The following is a 17,365-nucleotide window of genomic DNA, read 5'->3' as shown; positions in this document are numbered from 1 at the left end:
AAACAGCAGCCTCTGGTAAGACACGGGGCAGGGGCCTATGCATATTTGTTAACTATAGCTGGTGCACGATATCTAAGGAAGTCTCAGGGTTTTGCTCGCCTGAGGTAGAGTATCTCATGATAAGCTGTAGACCACACTATCTATCTACAGTGTTTTCATCTGTATTTTTCATAGCTGTCTACATACCACCACAGACCGAGGATGGCACTAAAACCGCACTCAATGAGCTGTATTCCGCCATAAGCAAACAGGAAAATGCTCATCTGGAGGCGAAGCTCCTAGTGGCCGGGGACTTTAATGCAGGGAAACTTAAATCAGTTTTACCTCATTTCTATCAGCATGTTAAATGTGCAACCAGAGGGAAAATAATTGTAGACCACCTTTACTCTACACACAGAGACAGTACAAAGCTCTCCCTCGCCCTCCATTTGGAAAATCTGACCATAACTCTTTCCTCCTGATTCCTGCTTACAAGCAAAAATTCAAGCAGGAAGCACCAGTGACTCGGTCTATAAAAAAGCTGTCAGATAAAGCAGATGCTAAACTACAGGACTGTTTTACTAGCACAGACTGGAATATGTTCCGGGATTCTTCCGATGGCATTGAGGAGTACACCACATAAGTCACTGGCTTTATCAATAAGTGCATTGAGAACGTTGTCCCCACAGTGACCGTACGTACATATCCCAACCAGAAGCCATGGATTACAGGCAACTGCTGCTGCTTTCAAGGAGCGGGACTCTAACTCGGAAGCTTATAAGAAATCCCGCTATGGCCTCTGACGAACCATCAAACAGGCAAAGCATCAATACAGGACTAAGATCGAATCATACTACACCGGCTCTGACGCTCGTCAGATGTGGCAGGGCTTGCAAACTATTACAGACTACAAAGGGAAGCACAGCCGAGAGCTGCCCAGTGACACAAGCCTACCAGACGAGCTAAATAACTTCTATGCTCGCTTCGAGGCAAGTAAAACTGAAACATGCATGACAGCATCAGCGGATCCAGACGACTGTGCTATCACGCTCTCCGCAGCCGATGTGAGTAAGACCTTTAAACAGGCCAACATTCACAAGGCTGCTGGGCCAGACGGATTACAGGGACGTGTACTCTGAGCATGCACTGACCAACTGGCAAGTGTCTTCACTGACATTTTCAACTTCTCCCTGTCTGAGTCTGTAATACCAACATGTTTCAAGCAGACCACCATAGTCCCTGTGCCCAAGAACACTAAGATAACCTGCCTAAATGACTAACGACCCGTAGCACTCACGTCTATAGCCATGAAATGCTATGAAAGGCTGGTCATTTTTCACATCAACACCATTATGCCAGAAACCCTAGACCCACTCCAATTTGCATACCGCACCAACAGATCCACAGATGATGCAATCTCTATTGCACTCCACACTGCCCTTTCCCACCTGGACAAAAAGAACACCCATGTAAGAATGCTATTCATTGACTACAGCTCAGCGTTCAACACAATAGTGCCCTCAACGTTCGTCGCTAAGCTAAGGACCCTGGGACTAAACACCTCCCTCTGCAACTGGATCCTGGACTTCCTGACGGGGCGCCTCCAGGTGGTAAGGGTAGGTAACAACACATCCACCATGCTGATCCTCAACATGGGGGCCCCACAGGGGTGCGTGCTCAGTCCCCTCCTATACTCCCTGTTCACTCATGACTGCACGGCCAGGCACGACTCCAACACCATCATTAAGTTTGCTGATGACACAACAGTGGTAGGCCTGATCACCGACAACGATGAGACAGCCTATAGGGAGGAGGTCAGAGACCTGACCGTGTGGTGCAAGGACAACAACCTCTCCCTAAACGTGATCGAGACAAAGGAGATGATTGTGGACTACAGGAAAAGGAGGACCGAGCATGCCCCCATTCTCATCGATGGGGCTGTGGTGGAACAGGTTGAGAGCTTCAAGTTCCTTGGTGTCCACATCACCAACAAACTAACATGGTCCAAGCACACCAAGATAGTTGTGAAGAGGGCACAACAAAACCTATTCCCCCTCAGGAGACTGAAAAGATTTGGCATGGGTCCTCAGATCCTCAAAAATGTTTTACAGCTGCACCATCGAGAGCATCCTGACGGGTTGCATCACTGCCTGGTGTGGCAACTGCTCGGCCTCCGATCCCAAGGCACTACAGAGGGTAGTATGTACGGCCCAGTACATCACCGGGGCAAAGCTTCCTGCCATCTAGGACTTCTATACCAGGCGGTGTCAGAGGAAGGCCCAAAACATTGTCAAAGACTCCAGCCACCATAGTCATAGACTGTTCTCTCTGCTACCGCACGGCAAGCGGTACCTGAGCACCAAGTCTAGGTCCAAGAGGCTTCTAAACAGCTTCTACCCCAAGCCATAAGACTCCTGAACAGCTAATCAAATGGCTACCTGTAACGGCTGTCTTTGGAAGAAGAGGACCAAGGTGCAGCGTGGAATTTGTTCATCTTTTATTTTGGATGAAAAAAGGCACTTCACAAAGAAACCACAAACGACAGCCAAACAGTCCTGTCAGGTATCCTAACACACTAAACAGAAATTAACTACCCACAAACCCCAAAGGAAAACAGGCTGCCTAAGTATGACTCCCAATCAGCGACAACGATGTACAGCTGTCCCTGATTGAGAGCCATACCAGGCCAAAACAAAGAAATGCAAAGCATAGAAAAAAGGACATAGAATGCCCACCCAAATCACACCCTGACCAAACCTAAATAGAGACATAAAAAAGGCTCTCTCAGGTCAAAAAGGCTCTCCCCCCCCCCCCCGGACATTGACACATTGACTCTGTACCGGTACAACCTGTATAGAGCCCCGCTATTGTTATTTACTGTTGCTCTTTAAATATTTGTTATTCTTATCTCTTACTTTTTTAGGGATTTTCTTAAAACTGCATTGTTGGTTAAGGCCTTGTAAGTAAGCATTTCACTGTAAGGTCTACACCTGCGCATGTGACAAATACAATTTGATTTGATTTGATTACTCAGGGCCCATTGTGCACTATATAGGGAAGAGGGTGCTTTTTTGGATGAATCCACTGTAACCCTTTTCTCCCACAGCCTTTCACTCCTGATCATCTGAGCAGCTTAAGCCAATATCCAGAACATGTGATTACCAAGGCAGAAAACACGATTTAGCCGCAGACTTATCTGTCCTTAAATGGATGGAAAAGACCCGCCAGCACTATCCTATGCTGCATGTCAATCCACGTACTGAATGTGATACTGCAAAGTCATTCTGTCTGAGATGTCTGGTAGTAGGCTACATCAGGGTCATAATTCATTAGGATACACCGTAACAAAAGGTTTTGCAACAGAAAACAAAAACAAGCTTCCTATTGGACAAGTTCAGGTTGTCCCTCCCTGTTTCACCCATTTTTCGCCCGTTTGGTGCGTAGCGAATTCAACCCAGGTTGATGATTGACTACTATATCATTGAATTGAATTATCATTCCAATGCTCTGACCGATAAATACTATTCGCCCCTACTAACAAATGAAGTTGTCACAACATTGCAAATAGGTTGTGAGAAGGTTGTTTATAATGACACTACCATGTGACAATGTTGTGACAACACAAATAAAAGAAGGTTGGGGCATCAATCTCATTTTAATAGGCACTAGTAAGAACCTGCTTGTTTTTTGTGAGGATTTATTTTTTTGACACTGTAAACACACACACGCACACACACACACATGTCCACACACGCACACACACACACATGTCCACACACACACATGCACATGCACACACACATACACACAACAGCGGCTGGCTGTGATTTAGACAACGTCCTAAAATAAGCAACAACAGATGAGAGCATGAAAAGAGCTGCCTGTTGGTTTTCATTTGGGATTTCACCCAGCCCAGATTCCACAATTTAAATGGGATTGCATTTAGACTTTCACCGTTTGTTTGCATGGCCGTTTGGCTTTTTGTAACGTGTGTGTGTGCGTGTCTACATGGGTGTGTGTGTTTGCCCACGCACATGCGTGAGTGTGTGGACTGTGGCAGCGGAGACCGGACACACACACACACACACACACACACACACACACACACACACACACACACACACACACACACACACACACACACTTCAAAAAAATGAAATAATGTTGAGTAAACCGCTTAGAGGATAATCCCATGGCGACGAGGCAGGCTGGAGTACACCACTCAATCGTCACAAAAACACACACACACTCAGGCTGGAGTACACCACATCATCACAGAACACACACACATTAACACATACACACAATTAATTCCACCCCCCAAAACGATTTGTTCTGTGTTTTTTGGCAGCAGGAAGAAACTGACGTACATGAACATAATGAGGCTCTAACACTGCTCCCAATCCTCTGGTATCTCTAAAGCCAGCCGTTACTATCTAGACTTTTCCAACCCACCCTTTGTAGTGTTGTAACAAAGGTGTTTCAGATAGCCTTCCATTACAGATAGATTTTCAGAGGTAATATCGTGAGTGGCATTTAAAGAGCACCGTAAAAACAGCAGGTTAACGTTTTTCGTCATGAATATTCTTCTGGAGGCAGTTCTGCCGAGTGGTCACTAGCTGGCACAGCCATGAAGTCATAAAATCTGATTTTAAACCTAACCCTAACCTTAACCACACTGCTAACCCTAATGCATAACCCGAACCTTAAATTAAGACCAAAAAGCACATTTTTGTTTTCATAACTTTTTACAATATAGCCAATATTGACTTTGCAGCTGGCCTATTTAAGGGGAAATCTCATGATAATACTCATGACAAGACTCATGACAATAAACATAATCATGTGTAAAAACAGAAGAGATCTTAGTCATAGTTCATAACCAGGCCCGTATAACCTGGCCCAGAGTGTGTCCTGATCAGATCACTGTCACAACGTCTACGGAGGGTGGCTCCTCTCCCCGTTCGGGCGGCGCTCGGAGGTCGTCGTCGCCGGCCTACTAGCTGCCACCGATCCCCTTTTCATTTTCGTTTGGTGATGTCTATTTTGTGTGAGCACCTGTTTGGAGTTAGTTCGTTAGTGGGGGTATTTAGTCTGTCGTTCTAGGTTCAGGTTTGTGCGGGATTGTTTGTGTTTTCTGTCGTGGGGTTTGGGGATTGTTTTTCTCTGCTGTATTTAAGTGGCAAGGACGGTTTTCCCTGGGCTGTGTCCCGACTCTGTTCTGGCGTGTTTTGCCCTATTTGGATTCCTTGTTCCCTGCCTAGTGTTCAGCATTTTTTGACTTGGCATCTATTAAACGTGCTACACGTACCTTTGGTCTCCTGCGCCTGACTTCACCCCTCCTGCACATCTAGAGCATCCTGACAGAATCCCGCACCAGAATTATGGAGTCAGCAGGAGCGGAAGCGCCCACTCGTCCATGGAGGAACGGGTCACCCAACACACTACCATCCTACATCGCCTGGGTACAGCCATGGACCAAGTGTTGGCGCGAATGGAGAGCTGGGAGAGAAGCGCTCCCCCCACCACACCTGCAGCTGTCCTACAACCTGCGCCCCTACCAGCGCCGACGGCGCCCAGCCCCAGCGGGATTAAGCTCGCGCTCCCGAGGGAGTACGATGGGACGGCCGCTGGGTGTAAGGGGTTCCTTCTCCAGTTGGAGCTTTACCTGGCGACCGTTCGCCCTACTCCCTCGAGAAGAGAGGACAGCGTCAGCGTCCTCGTCTCCTGTCTTACGGGTAAAGCCCTAGAATGGGCCAACACCGTCTAGGAGGGTCTGGACTCTGCAAGGGACCATTACCCGCTACTTCCGTGCTGTGTTCGATCATCCCCCGGAGGGCAAAGCGGCGGGTGAGCAGCTGTTCCATTTGAGACAGGAGACGAGGAGTGCGCAGGACTTCGCGCTGGAGTTCCGGACCCTGGCCGCTGCAGTGGGGTGGAATGAAAGGGCCCTGATGGATCATTATCGGTGTAGTCTGAGATAGGATGTCCGCCGGGACCTGGCATGTAGGGACACTACCATGACACTGGACCAACTCACAGATCTGTCCATCAGATTGGACAATTTGCTGGCTGCCCCGCGGGCGTCCCGATCGGGCCCTGTTCACTCCACCTTCCAGCACTCCTGCTCCAACGCCCATGGAGATAGGGGGTGCGCAGCTAGGAAGACTGGAGGGGGAGTCTTCTCCTGCGCCCACCGTGGTCAGAGAGGACACATTGCCGACTGGTGCTGGAGAAGCTCGTCCGGGAGTCAAGAGGGCAGGCAGAGCACTACTCCGACACCTCAGGTGAGTCAGCACCAGCCTCACTCAGAGCCCCCTGTCGGCCACATGCATGTATTGGTTTCTTTCCCTGAGTTTTCCCCTCATTCCCAGCATAAGGTGCTAGTCGATTCAGGCGCGGCTGGGAGTTTTATGGACCGTGGGGTCACAACTAAGTTAGGGATTCCTTTAGTTCAGTTGGACCAACCCTTCCCCGTGCACGCCTTAGACAGTCGACCACTTGGGTCAGGGCTGGTCAGGGAGGCCACAGTTCCACTGGTCATGGTAATGCGGGAGGGTCATGAGGAGCGGATTAGCCTCTTCCTCATTGATTTCCCTGCATTTCCGGTGGTGCTGGGGATTCCCTGGCTGGCCAATCACAATCCTAAGATTTCGTGGAGACAGAGGGTGGGGTGGTCGAAGGAGTGCTCGGGCAGATGTGTAGGGGTTTCCATCGGTGCGACTACGGTGGAGAGTCCAGACCAAGTCTCTACCGTGCGCATTCCCTCAGAATATGCCAATTTGGCTATCGCCTTCAGTAAAACGAGATTGAGGAGATTGTGCGATAAACCTCCAGGTTAACGGTGCACTTCCCAGGAGTCACGTGTATCCCCTGTCTCAGGAGGAGACGGTGGCTATGGAGACATACGTCACTGAGTCCTTGAGGCAGGGATATATTCGGCCATCCAAATCACCTGTCTCCTCGAGCTTCCTTTTTGTGAAGAAGAAGGAGGGAGGTTTGCGTCTGTGCATTGACTATAGAGGTCTAAATTCCATCACGGTGGGTTTCAGTTACCCGCTACCTCTCATCGCTACGGCGGTGGAGTCATTTCACGGGGCACGCTTCTTCACAAAACTGGATCTCAGGAGTGCGTACAATTTGGTGCGTATCCGAGATGGGGACGAGTGGAAAACTGCATTTAGTACCACATCTGGCCATTATGAGTACCTCGTCATGCCGTATGGGTTGAAGAATGCTCCAGCCGTCTTCCAATCCTTTGTAGACGAGATTCTCCGGGACCTGCTCGGTCAGGGTGTGGTGGTGTACATCGATGACATTCTGATCTACTCCACCACATGCGCCGCGCATGTGTCTCTAGTGCGTAAAGTGCTTGGGCGACTGTTGGAGCACGACCTGTACGTCAAGGCCGAGAAATGTGTGTTCTCCAAACAAGCCGTCTCTTTTCTGGGGTATCGCATTTCCAGATCCGGGGTGGGGATGGAATGTGACCGCATTTCGGCCGTGCGTAGTTGGCCGACTCCGACCACGGTTAAGGAGGTGCAGTGGTTCTTAGGGTTTGCCCATTACTACTGGCGGTTTATCCGGGGCTTTGGGCAGGTGGCGGCTCCCATTACCTCACTGATGAAGGAGGGGGCGGTGCGGTTGCGGTGGTCGGCGAACAGAGCTTTTGGTCGGCTGAAGACTCTGTTTACCGATGCTCCTGTGCTGGCGCATCCGGTCTCCTCTTTGCCATTCATAGTGGAGGTGGACGCGTCCGAGGCTGGGGTTGGAGCCATGCTAACACAGCACTCGGGCGCGCCCCCGAAGCATCGCCCCTGTGCTTTCTTTTCTAAGAAGCTGAGTCCGGCGGAGCGTAACTATGATGTGGGGGGACATGGAGTTGCTGGCTGTGGTAAGGGCCCTGAAAGTATGGAGACATTGGCTTGAGGGGGCGCAACACCCTTTTCTCATCTGGCCTGACCACCGTAATCTGGAGTATATCTGGGCGGCGAGTAGACTGAACCCTCGTCAAGCTAGGTGGGCTATGTTTTTCACGAGATTCCAGTTTACCATCTCGTATATACCAGGTTCCCGTAACACTAAGCCCGACGCACTGTCTCGTCTCTACGACACCGAGGAACGGTCCATCGGCCCCACTCCCTTACTTCCGGCCTCCTGTCTGGTGGCACCGGTGGTCTGGGAGGTGGACGCGGACATCGAGCGAGCGTTACAGTCAGAACCTACTCCACCTCAGTGTCCCGCGGGTCGAAAGTACGTCCCGCTCGGCGTCCGCGATCGATTGATCAGGTGGTCGCACACGCTACCCTCCTCGGGTCATCCAGGGATTGAGCGGACGGTGCTGGGTCTTAGAGGGAAGTACTGGTGGCCCACATTGGCGAAGGACGTGAGGTTCTATGTCTCCTCCTGTTCGGTGTGCGCCCAGTGTAAGGCTCCTAGACACCTGCCTAGAGGGAAACTACAGCCCCTCCCCGTTCCACAGCGGCCGTGGTCCCACCTGTCAGTGGATTTCCTCACCGATCGCCCGCTGTCTCAGGGGAACACCACAATCCTGGTCGTTGTGGATCGGTTCTCTAAGTCCTGCCGTCTACTCCCTTTGCCCGGTCTTCCTACGGCCCTACAAACCGTGGAGGCCCTGTTTACTCACGTCTTCCGGCACTACGGGGTGCCTGAGGACATCGTCTCTGATCGGGGTCCCCAGTTTACGTCCCGGGTGTGGCGGGCGTTTATGGAGCGACTGGAGGTTTCGGTCAGTTTGACCTCAGGTTTTCACCCCGAGAGTAATGGGCAGGTGGAGAGAATTAATCAGGATGTGGGCAGGTTTTTGCGGTCCTATTGCCAGGACCGGCCGGTAGAGTGGGCGAGGTTCGTGCTATGGGCCGAGATGGCGCAGAACTCTCTCCGCCATTCCTCTACTAACCTGTCACCCTTTCAGGTTGTGTTGGGTTACCAGCCGGTCCTGGTGCCCTGGCATCAGAGCCAGACTGAGGCTCCTGCGGTGGAAGACTGGGTGCAGCCCTCAAAGGAGACCTGGAGCACCATCCAGAAATCCCTTAAACCGGTTGGTGGACGGCAAAAGGAGAGCGCTGACCGCCGCCGCAGTGAGGCCCCCGTGTTCACACCGGGGGACAGGGCCTGGCTCTTAACCCTCCACCTGCCCCTCCACCTGCCCTGCCGGAAGTTGGGTCCGCGATTTGTGGGGCCATTTAAAGTCCTGAGGAGGATAAACAATGTGTGTTATAGGTTACAGCTCCCCTCTTATTACTGTATTAACCCCTCATTCCATGTGTCTCTCCTCAGGCCGGTGGTAGCTGGTCCACTGCAGGACGTTGAGGTGCAGGAGGTCCCTCCGCCCCCCCCTGGACATCGGGGGGGCCCCGGCATACACAGTCCGTTCCATCTTGGACTCCAGGCGCCGGGTAGGGGGCCTGCAGTACCTTGTGGACTGGGAGGGGTACGGTCCGGACGAGAGGTGCTGGGTACCGGTGGAGGACATCCTGGACCCATCACTGTTGCGGGAGTTCCACAGCCTCCATCCGGATCGCCCTGCGCCTCGCCCTCCGGGTCGTCCTCGAGGCGGGAGTCGCGCGTCGGGGGGGGGGGGGGGGTACTGTCACAACGTCTACGGAGGGTGGCTCCTCTCCCCGTTCGGGCGGCGCTCGCCGGTCGTCATCGCCGGCCTACTAGCTGCCACCGATCCCCTTTTCATTTTCGTTTGGTGATGTCTGTTTTGTGTGAGAACCTGTTTGGAGTTAGTTCGTTAGTGGTCGTTCTAGGTTTAGGTTTGTGCGGGATTGTTTGTGTTTTCTGTCGTGGGGTTTGGGGATTGTTTTTCTCTGCTGTATTTAAGTGGCAAGGACGGTTTTCCCTGGGCTGTGTCCCGACTCTGTTCTGGCGTGTTTGCCCTATTTCGATTCCTTGTTCCCTACCTAGTGTTCGCCATTTTTTGACTTGGCATCTATTAAACGTGCTACACGTACCTTTGGTCTCCTGCGCCTGACTTCACCCCTCCTGCACATCTAGAGCATCCTGACAATCACATGGTCAGGAGGTACTAGTCATATACCACCTCAGGGTTTGAGTTTCAGAGTAACAATCGTGACATTGTCATACCATTGTCATACCACTGCAGCAATATATATATATATATATATATATATATATATATACACACACTTCCTTTTCTGAATGTGGAATATAGAGCCTAGGCTACTGTTCATTATGAAGAGAAGAGGTGACATGCAGAAAATGACTTTCCTTCAGGAGCAACACAAAACTATTGATTGTATGACTATGGTAAAGTCTCCATGACGTACAGAAAACAGGAGGTGATATAAATGATGTACAGAAAAATATATATACAGGAGTCACTGTGGCCCCCAGGTCAGTGGGTATACTGTGGCCCTCAGGTCAGTGGGTATACTGTGGCCCTCAGGTCAATGGGTATACTGTGGCCCTCAGGTCAGTGGGTATACTGTGGCCCTCAGGTCAGTGGGTATACTGTGGCCCTCAGGTCAGTGGGTATACTGTGGCCCTCAGGTCAGTGGGTATACTGTGGCCCTCAGGTCAATGGGTATACTGTGGCCCTCAGGTCAGTGGGTATACTGTGGTTCTCAGGTCAGTGGGTATACTGTGGCCCTCAGGTCAGTGGGTATACTATGGCCCTCAGGTAAATGGGTATACTGTGGCCCTCAGGTCAGTGGGTATACTGTGGCCTTCAGGTCAATGGGTATACTGTGGCCCTCAGGTCAGTGGGTCAGTGGCCCTCAGGTCAGTGGGTATACTGTGGCCCTCAGGTCAGTGGGTATACTGTGGCCCTCAGGTCAGTGGGTAAACTGTGGCCCACAGACAATGACCTGGGGACAGACAGTGACAAATGACCGGACGCTCGCTGTCACTAAGACTGGTGGTGATAATATTCTGTACACAGCCGCCGCATCTGTCCACACAAAGACACAGACACACACACAGACACACACACACGCACAGAAACACACAGACACACACACAGTGCATACTGTACTACTGAGTGCCCAACTGCAGTCAGCTAATACTATCCAAACACATAATCCAATTCAAAGTTGTGCTTTAAACCTAATCCTTCAAAATCCATGGAGGATTCTAAATTAGTAGACAACGTTCTACACTACTATTAGCTAGCCTGCATAAAATGCCTATTGGGGAAGTAATAGGAATCTATCTAGACAGCATGGTTCTATGTTCTTGCTCTATATTACAAAGTAAGACAAATGAGAGTTCAAAACCAGTGGAGGCTGCTGAGGGGAGGACAGCTCATAATAATGGCTGGAACGGAGAGAATTAAATGGAAACCATGTGTTTGATGTATTTGATATCATTCCACTGATACCGCTCCCACCATTACCACGAGCCTGTCCTCCACAATTAAGGTGCCACCAACTTCCTGGGGTGTACAATACTGCTACTGCTACTACTACTACTGCTACTACTACTGCTGCTGCTACTCCTACTACTACTGCTACTACTACTACTACTACTGCTGCTGCAACTACTACTACTACTACTACTGCTGCTGCTGCTGCTGCTACTACTACTAAAACTACTACTACTGCTACTACTACTACTGCTGCTACTACTACTACTGCTACTACTACTACTGCTACTACTACTACTACTGCTGCTGCTGCTACTACTGCTACTGCTACAGCTCCTACTACTATTAATACTACTGCTGCTACTGCTACTACTAATACTACTGCTGCTACTACAACAACTACTACTACTACTACTGCTGCTACTACTACTACTACTACTGCTACTACTACTACTATTGTTACTACTACTACTGCTGCTGGTACTACCACTACTACTGCTACTGCTACTACTGCTACTACTAGTACTACTACTACTACTACTACTACTACTGCTATTACTATTTGTACTATAACTGCTGCTACTATTACTACTACTACTACTGCTGCTGCTGCTACTACTGCTGCTGCTGCTACTACAACTACAGCTGCTACTACTATTACTACTACTACTGCTGCTGCTGCTACTACTGCTGCTGCTACTACAACTACTGCTGCTACTACTATTACTAGTCTAGGCTTTATTTGGGAAGTAGTTGGTCTAATCTAGATAAAATAGTTCTACGCCTATGCATTTTTCTCCATTTTGCAAAGTAAGGCAAATGACAGTTCAAAACTAGTCGAAAACATGTACACTTCTACTTTAGCCCTGCGTATTCTTGAGCAGTAGTTAGTTCTTCTAATCTAGATTGTACGGATCTATCATATGGTTAGATCCATACTGCAAAGTAAGGCAAAATTTGTAGGAAACTACTATTAGCTATTAGCCTATTCTGGGGACAGTGGTTAGCTGTACTAAAATGTAGATCGAACCGTAGCATACGTACTAAAGTAAGGCAAACATTTCACCTTGCGGAAAATGTCCTGTGGCTTCTCTCTCTCCCCTCTCTCTCTCTCTCTCTCTCTCTCTCTCTCTCTTGCTACCCCTCTCTGTCCTCTTCATCCCTACCTTCCTCTCTCCCTCTCTCTGCCAAGCAGAGCCACTCAGCACTTTTACCTCAGCTAGAGAAATCATCATCAGCCACCGTGGGGTACTCAAACACCAGCCAAGGGGGTACTTTGATATTCTCTCCCTGACAACCTAAGACCTGCGGATCTCCCAATGAGATGGGTGGAAACCACCGCAGATTTGGCAGAACGAGGAAGTATGTTAGTGGAACAGTTGAAGTGGAGGCGGCAAAGGAGGTGGGAGGGGAAGTTAGGGGAATTATTTATTACGAGAAGGTCTTACTACACTATACCCTACACTTCAGTGTGCCTTTAAGTGCAGTTGATTTGGAGCCGCCTTGGATTCCATTAGAAACATCCAGTCTTCATTCAACCTCATTCATTTCAAGCCTCTATTCCCAGCACCCTTCAATTCCCATACAATACCTCCAGAGATATACGGTTATACAAATCTAATTGATTCTAATCACAGCAACGGGGAGTTCTTGTCAGTTTTTCTAATTTAATTACATCAGTTCACTACATCTCTCAATCTCTTTCTTGTTCTCTGTCTCTATTTCTCTGAGCAAACTTTTTTAAATTACTTTTATGAGCCACATACAGTAGCTAATGAAAAATGTAGATGTCTTTGGTACTGACTGTCTGCAGAGGTATATGTGATGTGCGCATACAGTATAGAAATGTACACGGAGTATAATAAACATTAGGAACACCCCCCCCCCCCCAACTTGTCAGGCCATGGACTCTACAAGGTATTGAAAGCGTTCCACAGGGATGCTGAACCATGTTGACTCCAATGCTTCCCACAGTTGTGTCAAGTTGGCTGGATGTCCTTTGGGTGGTGGACAAATCTTGATACACACGGGAAACTTTTGAGAGTGAAAAACCCAGCAGCGTTGCAGTTCTTGACACAAACCGGTGTGCCTGGCATCTATTACCATACCCTGTTTAAAGGCATTTAAATATATTGTGTTTCCCATTCATCCTCTGAATGGCACACATACAGGACACAATCCATGTCTCAATTGTCTCAAGGTTTAAAAATTATTCTTTAACCTGTCTTCTCTCCTTCATCTACACTGTTTGAAGTGGATTTAACAAGTGACATCAATAAGGGATCATAGCTTTCACCTGGATTCACCTGGTCAGTCTACTGTATGTAACGGAAAGAGCAGGTGTTCTTAATGTTTTGTACAGTCAGTGTATAAGGGTCTGTATGTGTCAGGGTTGGGGTCCATTTAAATTGAAGCCAGTCAATTCAGGAAGTGATTTCAATTTAAAATTCAGAAATGTAAAACCCTTTGAAATATATATCTTTCTAGTTTTTCATTTACTGAAAAGTGATTGAAAATAAATGCCCTTTATTCAATTATTTAATTGGAATTTCAGTTTACTTCCTGAATTTCAGATGACAGTACTTCCCTGGTATATGTGGTTGGAGGGACTGTAGTCTGTCTGTCTGTCTGTCTGTCTGTCTGTCTGTCTGTCTGTCTGTCTGTCTGTCTGTCTGTCTGTCTGTCTGTCTGTCTGTCTGTCTGTGTGTGTCTGTGTGTCTGTCTGTCGTGTGTGTGTGTGTGTGTGTGTGTGTGTGTGTGTGTGTGTGTGTGTGTGTGTGTGTGTGTGTGTGTGTGTGTGCGCACGCGCGTGCTTACTGTTTGTATGTGAATGAGTACTTATTTGAAATCTCAATTAACCCCTGTATTCTTATACTCGCCTTAACAGTCCTTGTAACAGTCTTATACCAGTCTTATAACACCTACCGTTCATGCCGTTGTAGATGCTCCTGTGATGCGGTGACAGCTCTTCAGCGGTGGCCGGTCTCTTCTGTACCTCTCTCCCAGGGCTGCCGAACTTCATGTGGTCTGGACTCCAACTATACTGGTGCCTGTGAGTCTCTGGACTGACCCCGGCCGACATCACACAGCCCTTCTCATGGTGCTGGTGCTCTGGCGTCCCCAACCCTAGATGTGCCTGTCTGGGCTCTGGGCTTCCGCAGCAGCTTCCTCCCCCGATGCTCCCCCTGTGGTGCCTCTGGTAGAGCTCCCCGGCGCTGCCGCCCTGACCCGACCCCAGGAGGTGCTGCTGTTTCTGGGAGAGAAGCAGGTCGGAGCCGTGGAGGTGGTGGTGCTTGGTGGAAGGGAGCTGGGTCTCGGGGCTCCGGCGTCCCACGTTGCGGCCGTACTTCTCGGGGCTGAGCCCCCGCATGGAGCGGCCGCTATGGGTGTGGTCGGGCACAGAGATGGAGCCGCAGCGGGGCCGGCAGAGCTGGGGCATGGCGTACGGATACTCCAGGCTGGTGCTACGGTGCCTGCCCTGGGGGTGAGGAGGTTCAGGGCTGGAGGGGATCTCACGTTCTCCACTCGCACTGCCAGCCCGGGGCTTTTGGAGATGCTCCGGGCTCCCAGTTCCACCGCCCCCGAGGCTACCGGCTTGTGTAGCCAGGTGGAGCTGCTTGTGGTGGGGGTGATCGGAGCTGTCGGCGCTCCCCGCGCTAGACGTACTACTCCCATCCCCCACGTCCCTCATCGACAACCCTGTCCCGGGGACCAGCAACAAACTACTCTGGCTATCGATAGAATTCCTACACCCTCCTGCCACCCCCACCACACAACCTCCTCCTCCTCCACCAACCCCCACCCCTCCACCAACTCCTCCTCCTCCTTTCTCCTCGTCGAGTAACAAACAGAGTTCTTTGAGATCCAGGTTCTCCCGGACCACCTCGTCTTGCCGCACCTCCAGCTCCTTGAGCTTCTGAAGGTACAACGTCACCTCCTTCCTCATGATGGAGGCACTGTAGCGCCCCAGTCGCTGCCACTCCCTGGACACCCTCTTGCCCTTCTGACGGTCATCATCCAGGAAGCAACACAGGTCCCTCAGCTCCCGGTTGTCCTCCTGTAGTTTCTGGTTGATGTCCTGAGGAGAGGAGAGGGGATGAGAGGAGTGGAGTGGAGAAAGAGAGGTGAGATGTGTTCATTAGTGCTATTTTATTCATTCACTCTTATCTAGGTCCTACTGGGGTAGAAATATCTTATTTGAGGGAACCTCGCTTTAATATCATGTCAATCAAAGACAGTCAAATAAAAATGAAAATCAGCTGCTCATAAACCTCTGTGTCACATAAATATGGATGTGAAAATGTTGGATGTAAGAGTGGTAGAGGGCAAATAGGCCGTGAGAGAGGGAGCCAGGGAGGGAGGGCAAGCAAAGCACCAGGCCAGAACATACCTCTCTCTCTCTCATTTGCAACATGATGGCATCTTTGCCCAAAGTTCTCCACCTCCTCTAATTATCCATAATAACATACTCCTCAGACCCTCCAGCACGTGTAGTTTAATTAGGTACCATGGTGCTTCGGGCTGGGCTTTTGGGTCTGCTCTCTGAAGCAGCCAAGGATCCTTCCTCCATCCCCATGTGCTTCATCTCAGTCGCTCCCATCTCATTTTAATGAATCTCAGAGTATTGGAGGAGGACGTTAAATCAAGTCTATGTAGCTTGGAGAAATAATAAGATTATGCCAGGATTATTATTGCTAGTTACACTGCACCAAATAAGATTTGGGAGAGAGAAGTCATATATTTGGGGAGTTTAATGAGTATTCTGGGTTAAATAGGTTTACTCTTGTAGCCTAGCAGAATTTGTTGATGATATTCCAAGAGCAAGCACCAAGGTTGTGCCACAGGCCGACACACCAAAGCTTTTGCAAAGGAGATGAAGACTAAAGACAACAGGTGAGTGAGTGAGAAAGAGAGAAGAATGATGATGCTTGACATTCAGCCCAGATGCCTTGTCACACTATGCTTTCTGATGGAAGATGATGGATGCACACACAAGTAGGCACATGCACGCTCACAGACACATGCACAGGGAGAGGGAGAGAGATCTTGTAAAATGAAATGAACTTATATACATCCTGCCTCCATTTCATCATGTGGACAGCGGCGCCCTTTAAAGAACGCGCAAACTCAACCCCGAACACCCTCTCATGCTGTGCGCGCTCAGGTGCGCCAGTGCGGCCTACCCGCGGTTAACTATGATCTCATCTTTTTAGAAATGCCGTGCGCGCCCATTCCTCACCTTCAGCCCTCTTATCTCGTTCAAGTGCAGCTGGAGGCTGCGATTGACCTCGCGGATCAGATTGCTGTGGTCCAGTATCACGCTCATTTTATCGGCTTCAGACCGCCGGAGCCGCCGCACCAAATCCTCTTTGGTCCACTTGAGAAGGTCCTCGTCCTGTATATTTGAGATGTCCTCCGCTGGACTTTCACTCTTTGTTATGGACAGCGAAAGCTGTGGCTGACTAGCTTTTTCCATCCCTACGGTTCCGTTGTCGGGAATACCGGCGACAACAGGCTTGAAATACAACTCAGAGGGCACTGACAGTCAACCACCGCTCGCATCAGCCGCACAAGTCAAACTGATCCGGAATTACCATTCGAAATCAAATCGCATAGTTGCCTGACCTCTCTCTGTGCTCACTTCAGCCCCCAAATGCAACAGCTGAGGACGCCGCCGACTCCCTAGTCCAACAGTGAAATATAGCCCTAGAAAAGGCTATGTGCAGCTATCTAACATCCCGTAACCCCGGCATGGACTATTTATTTTAGTTCATGCAAGTTTGCACCTGAATGCATCCACATTTAGTCTCTTCCGTCCTGAAGTGGAGAGAGCTTCGGCGGGTAGCGGGTTGCTGATGCGCATCTCCCGCCTCTTGTAGCTGTACAGTCCAATACATAAGGGAGGAGGAACCGCTGTAGCATCGCCAGGCAAGTGCACTGCGCGTGAATAGAGGGAGAGAGCGTGACTGCAGTGACTAGCAGAACCTCATCTCTCTCTCTCTCTCTCTCTCTCTCTCTCTCTCTCTCTCTCTC

The 17,365-nt window shown here is 49.8% G+C and overlaps 1 protein-coding gene across 1 annotated transcript in view; it reads right to left on the bottom strand.

The window, feature by feature from the left end:
• LOC106564584 (uncharacterized) overlaps positions 1 to 17,274 on the bottom strand; it is a 34,819-nt gene extending 17,545 nt beyond the window's left edge. Inside the window, exons 1-2 of the mRNA XM_045691158.2 lie at positions 16,572 to 17,274; positions 14,258 to 15,410 (exon numbers count right to left, since the gene is read on the bottom strand). Of these exons, the coding sequence (XP_045547114.1) occupies positions 14,258 to 15,410; positions 16,572 to 16,808 (1,390 nt within the window). The 5' untranslated portion in view covers positions 16,809 to 17,274. The remainder of the gene's footprint in view (positions 1 to 14,257; positions 15,411 to 16,571) is intronic.
• Positions 17,275 to 17,365: the final 91 nt, after the last annotated feature.

The sequence above is a fragment of the Salmo salar genome, chromosome 12 (assembly GCF_965601325.2).
Source record: "Salmo salar chromosome 12, fSalSal1, whole genome shotgun sequence".
Classification (NCBI taxonomy): domain Eukaryota; kingdom Metazoa; phylum Chordata; class Actinopteri; order Salmoniformes; family Salmonidae; genus Salmo; species Salmo salar.
The sequence above is the reverse complement of the archived record's forward strand: the minus strand, read 5'-3'. Positions and strand labels throughout refer to the sequence as shown.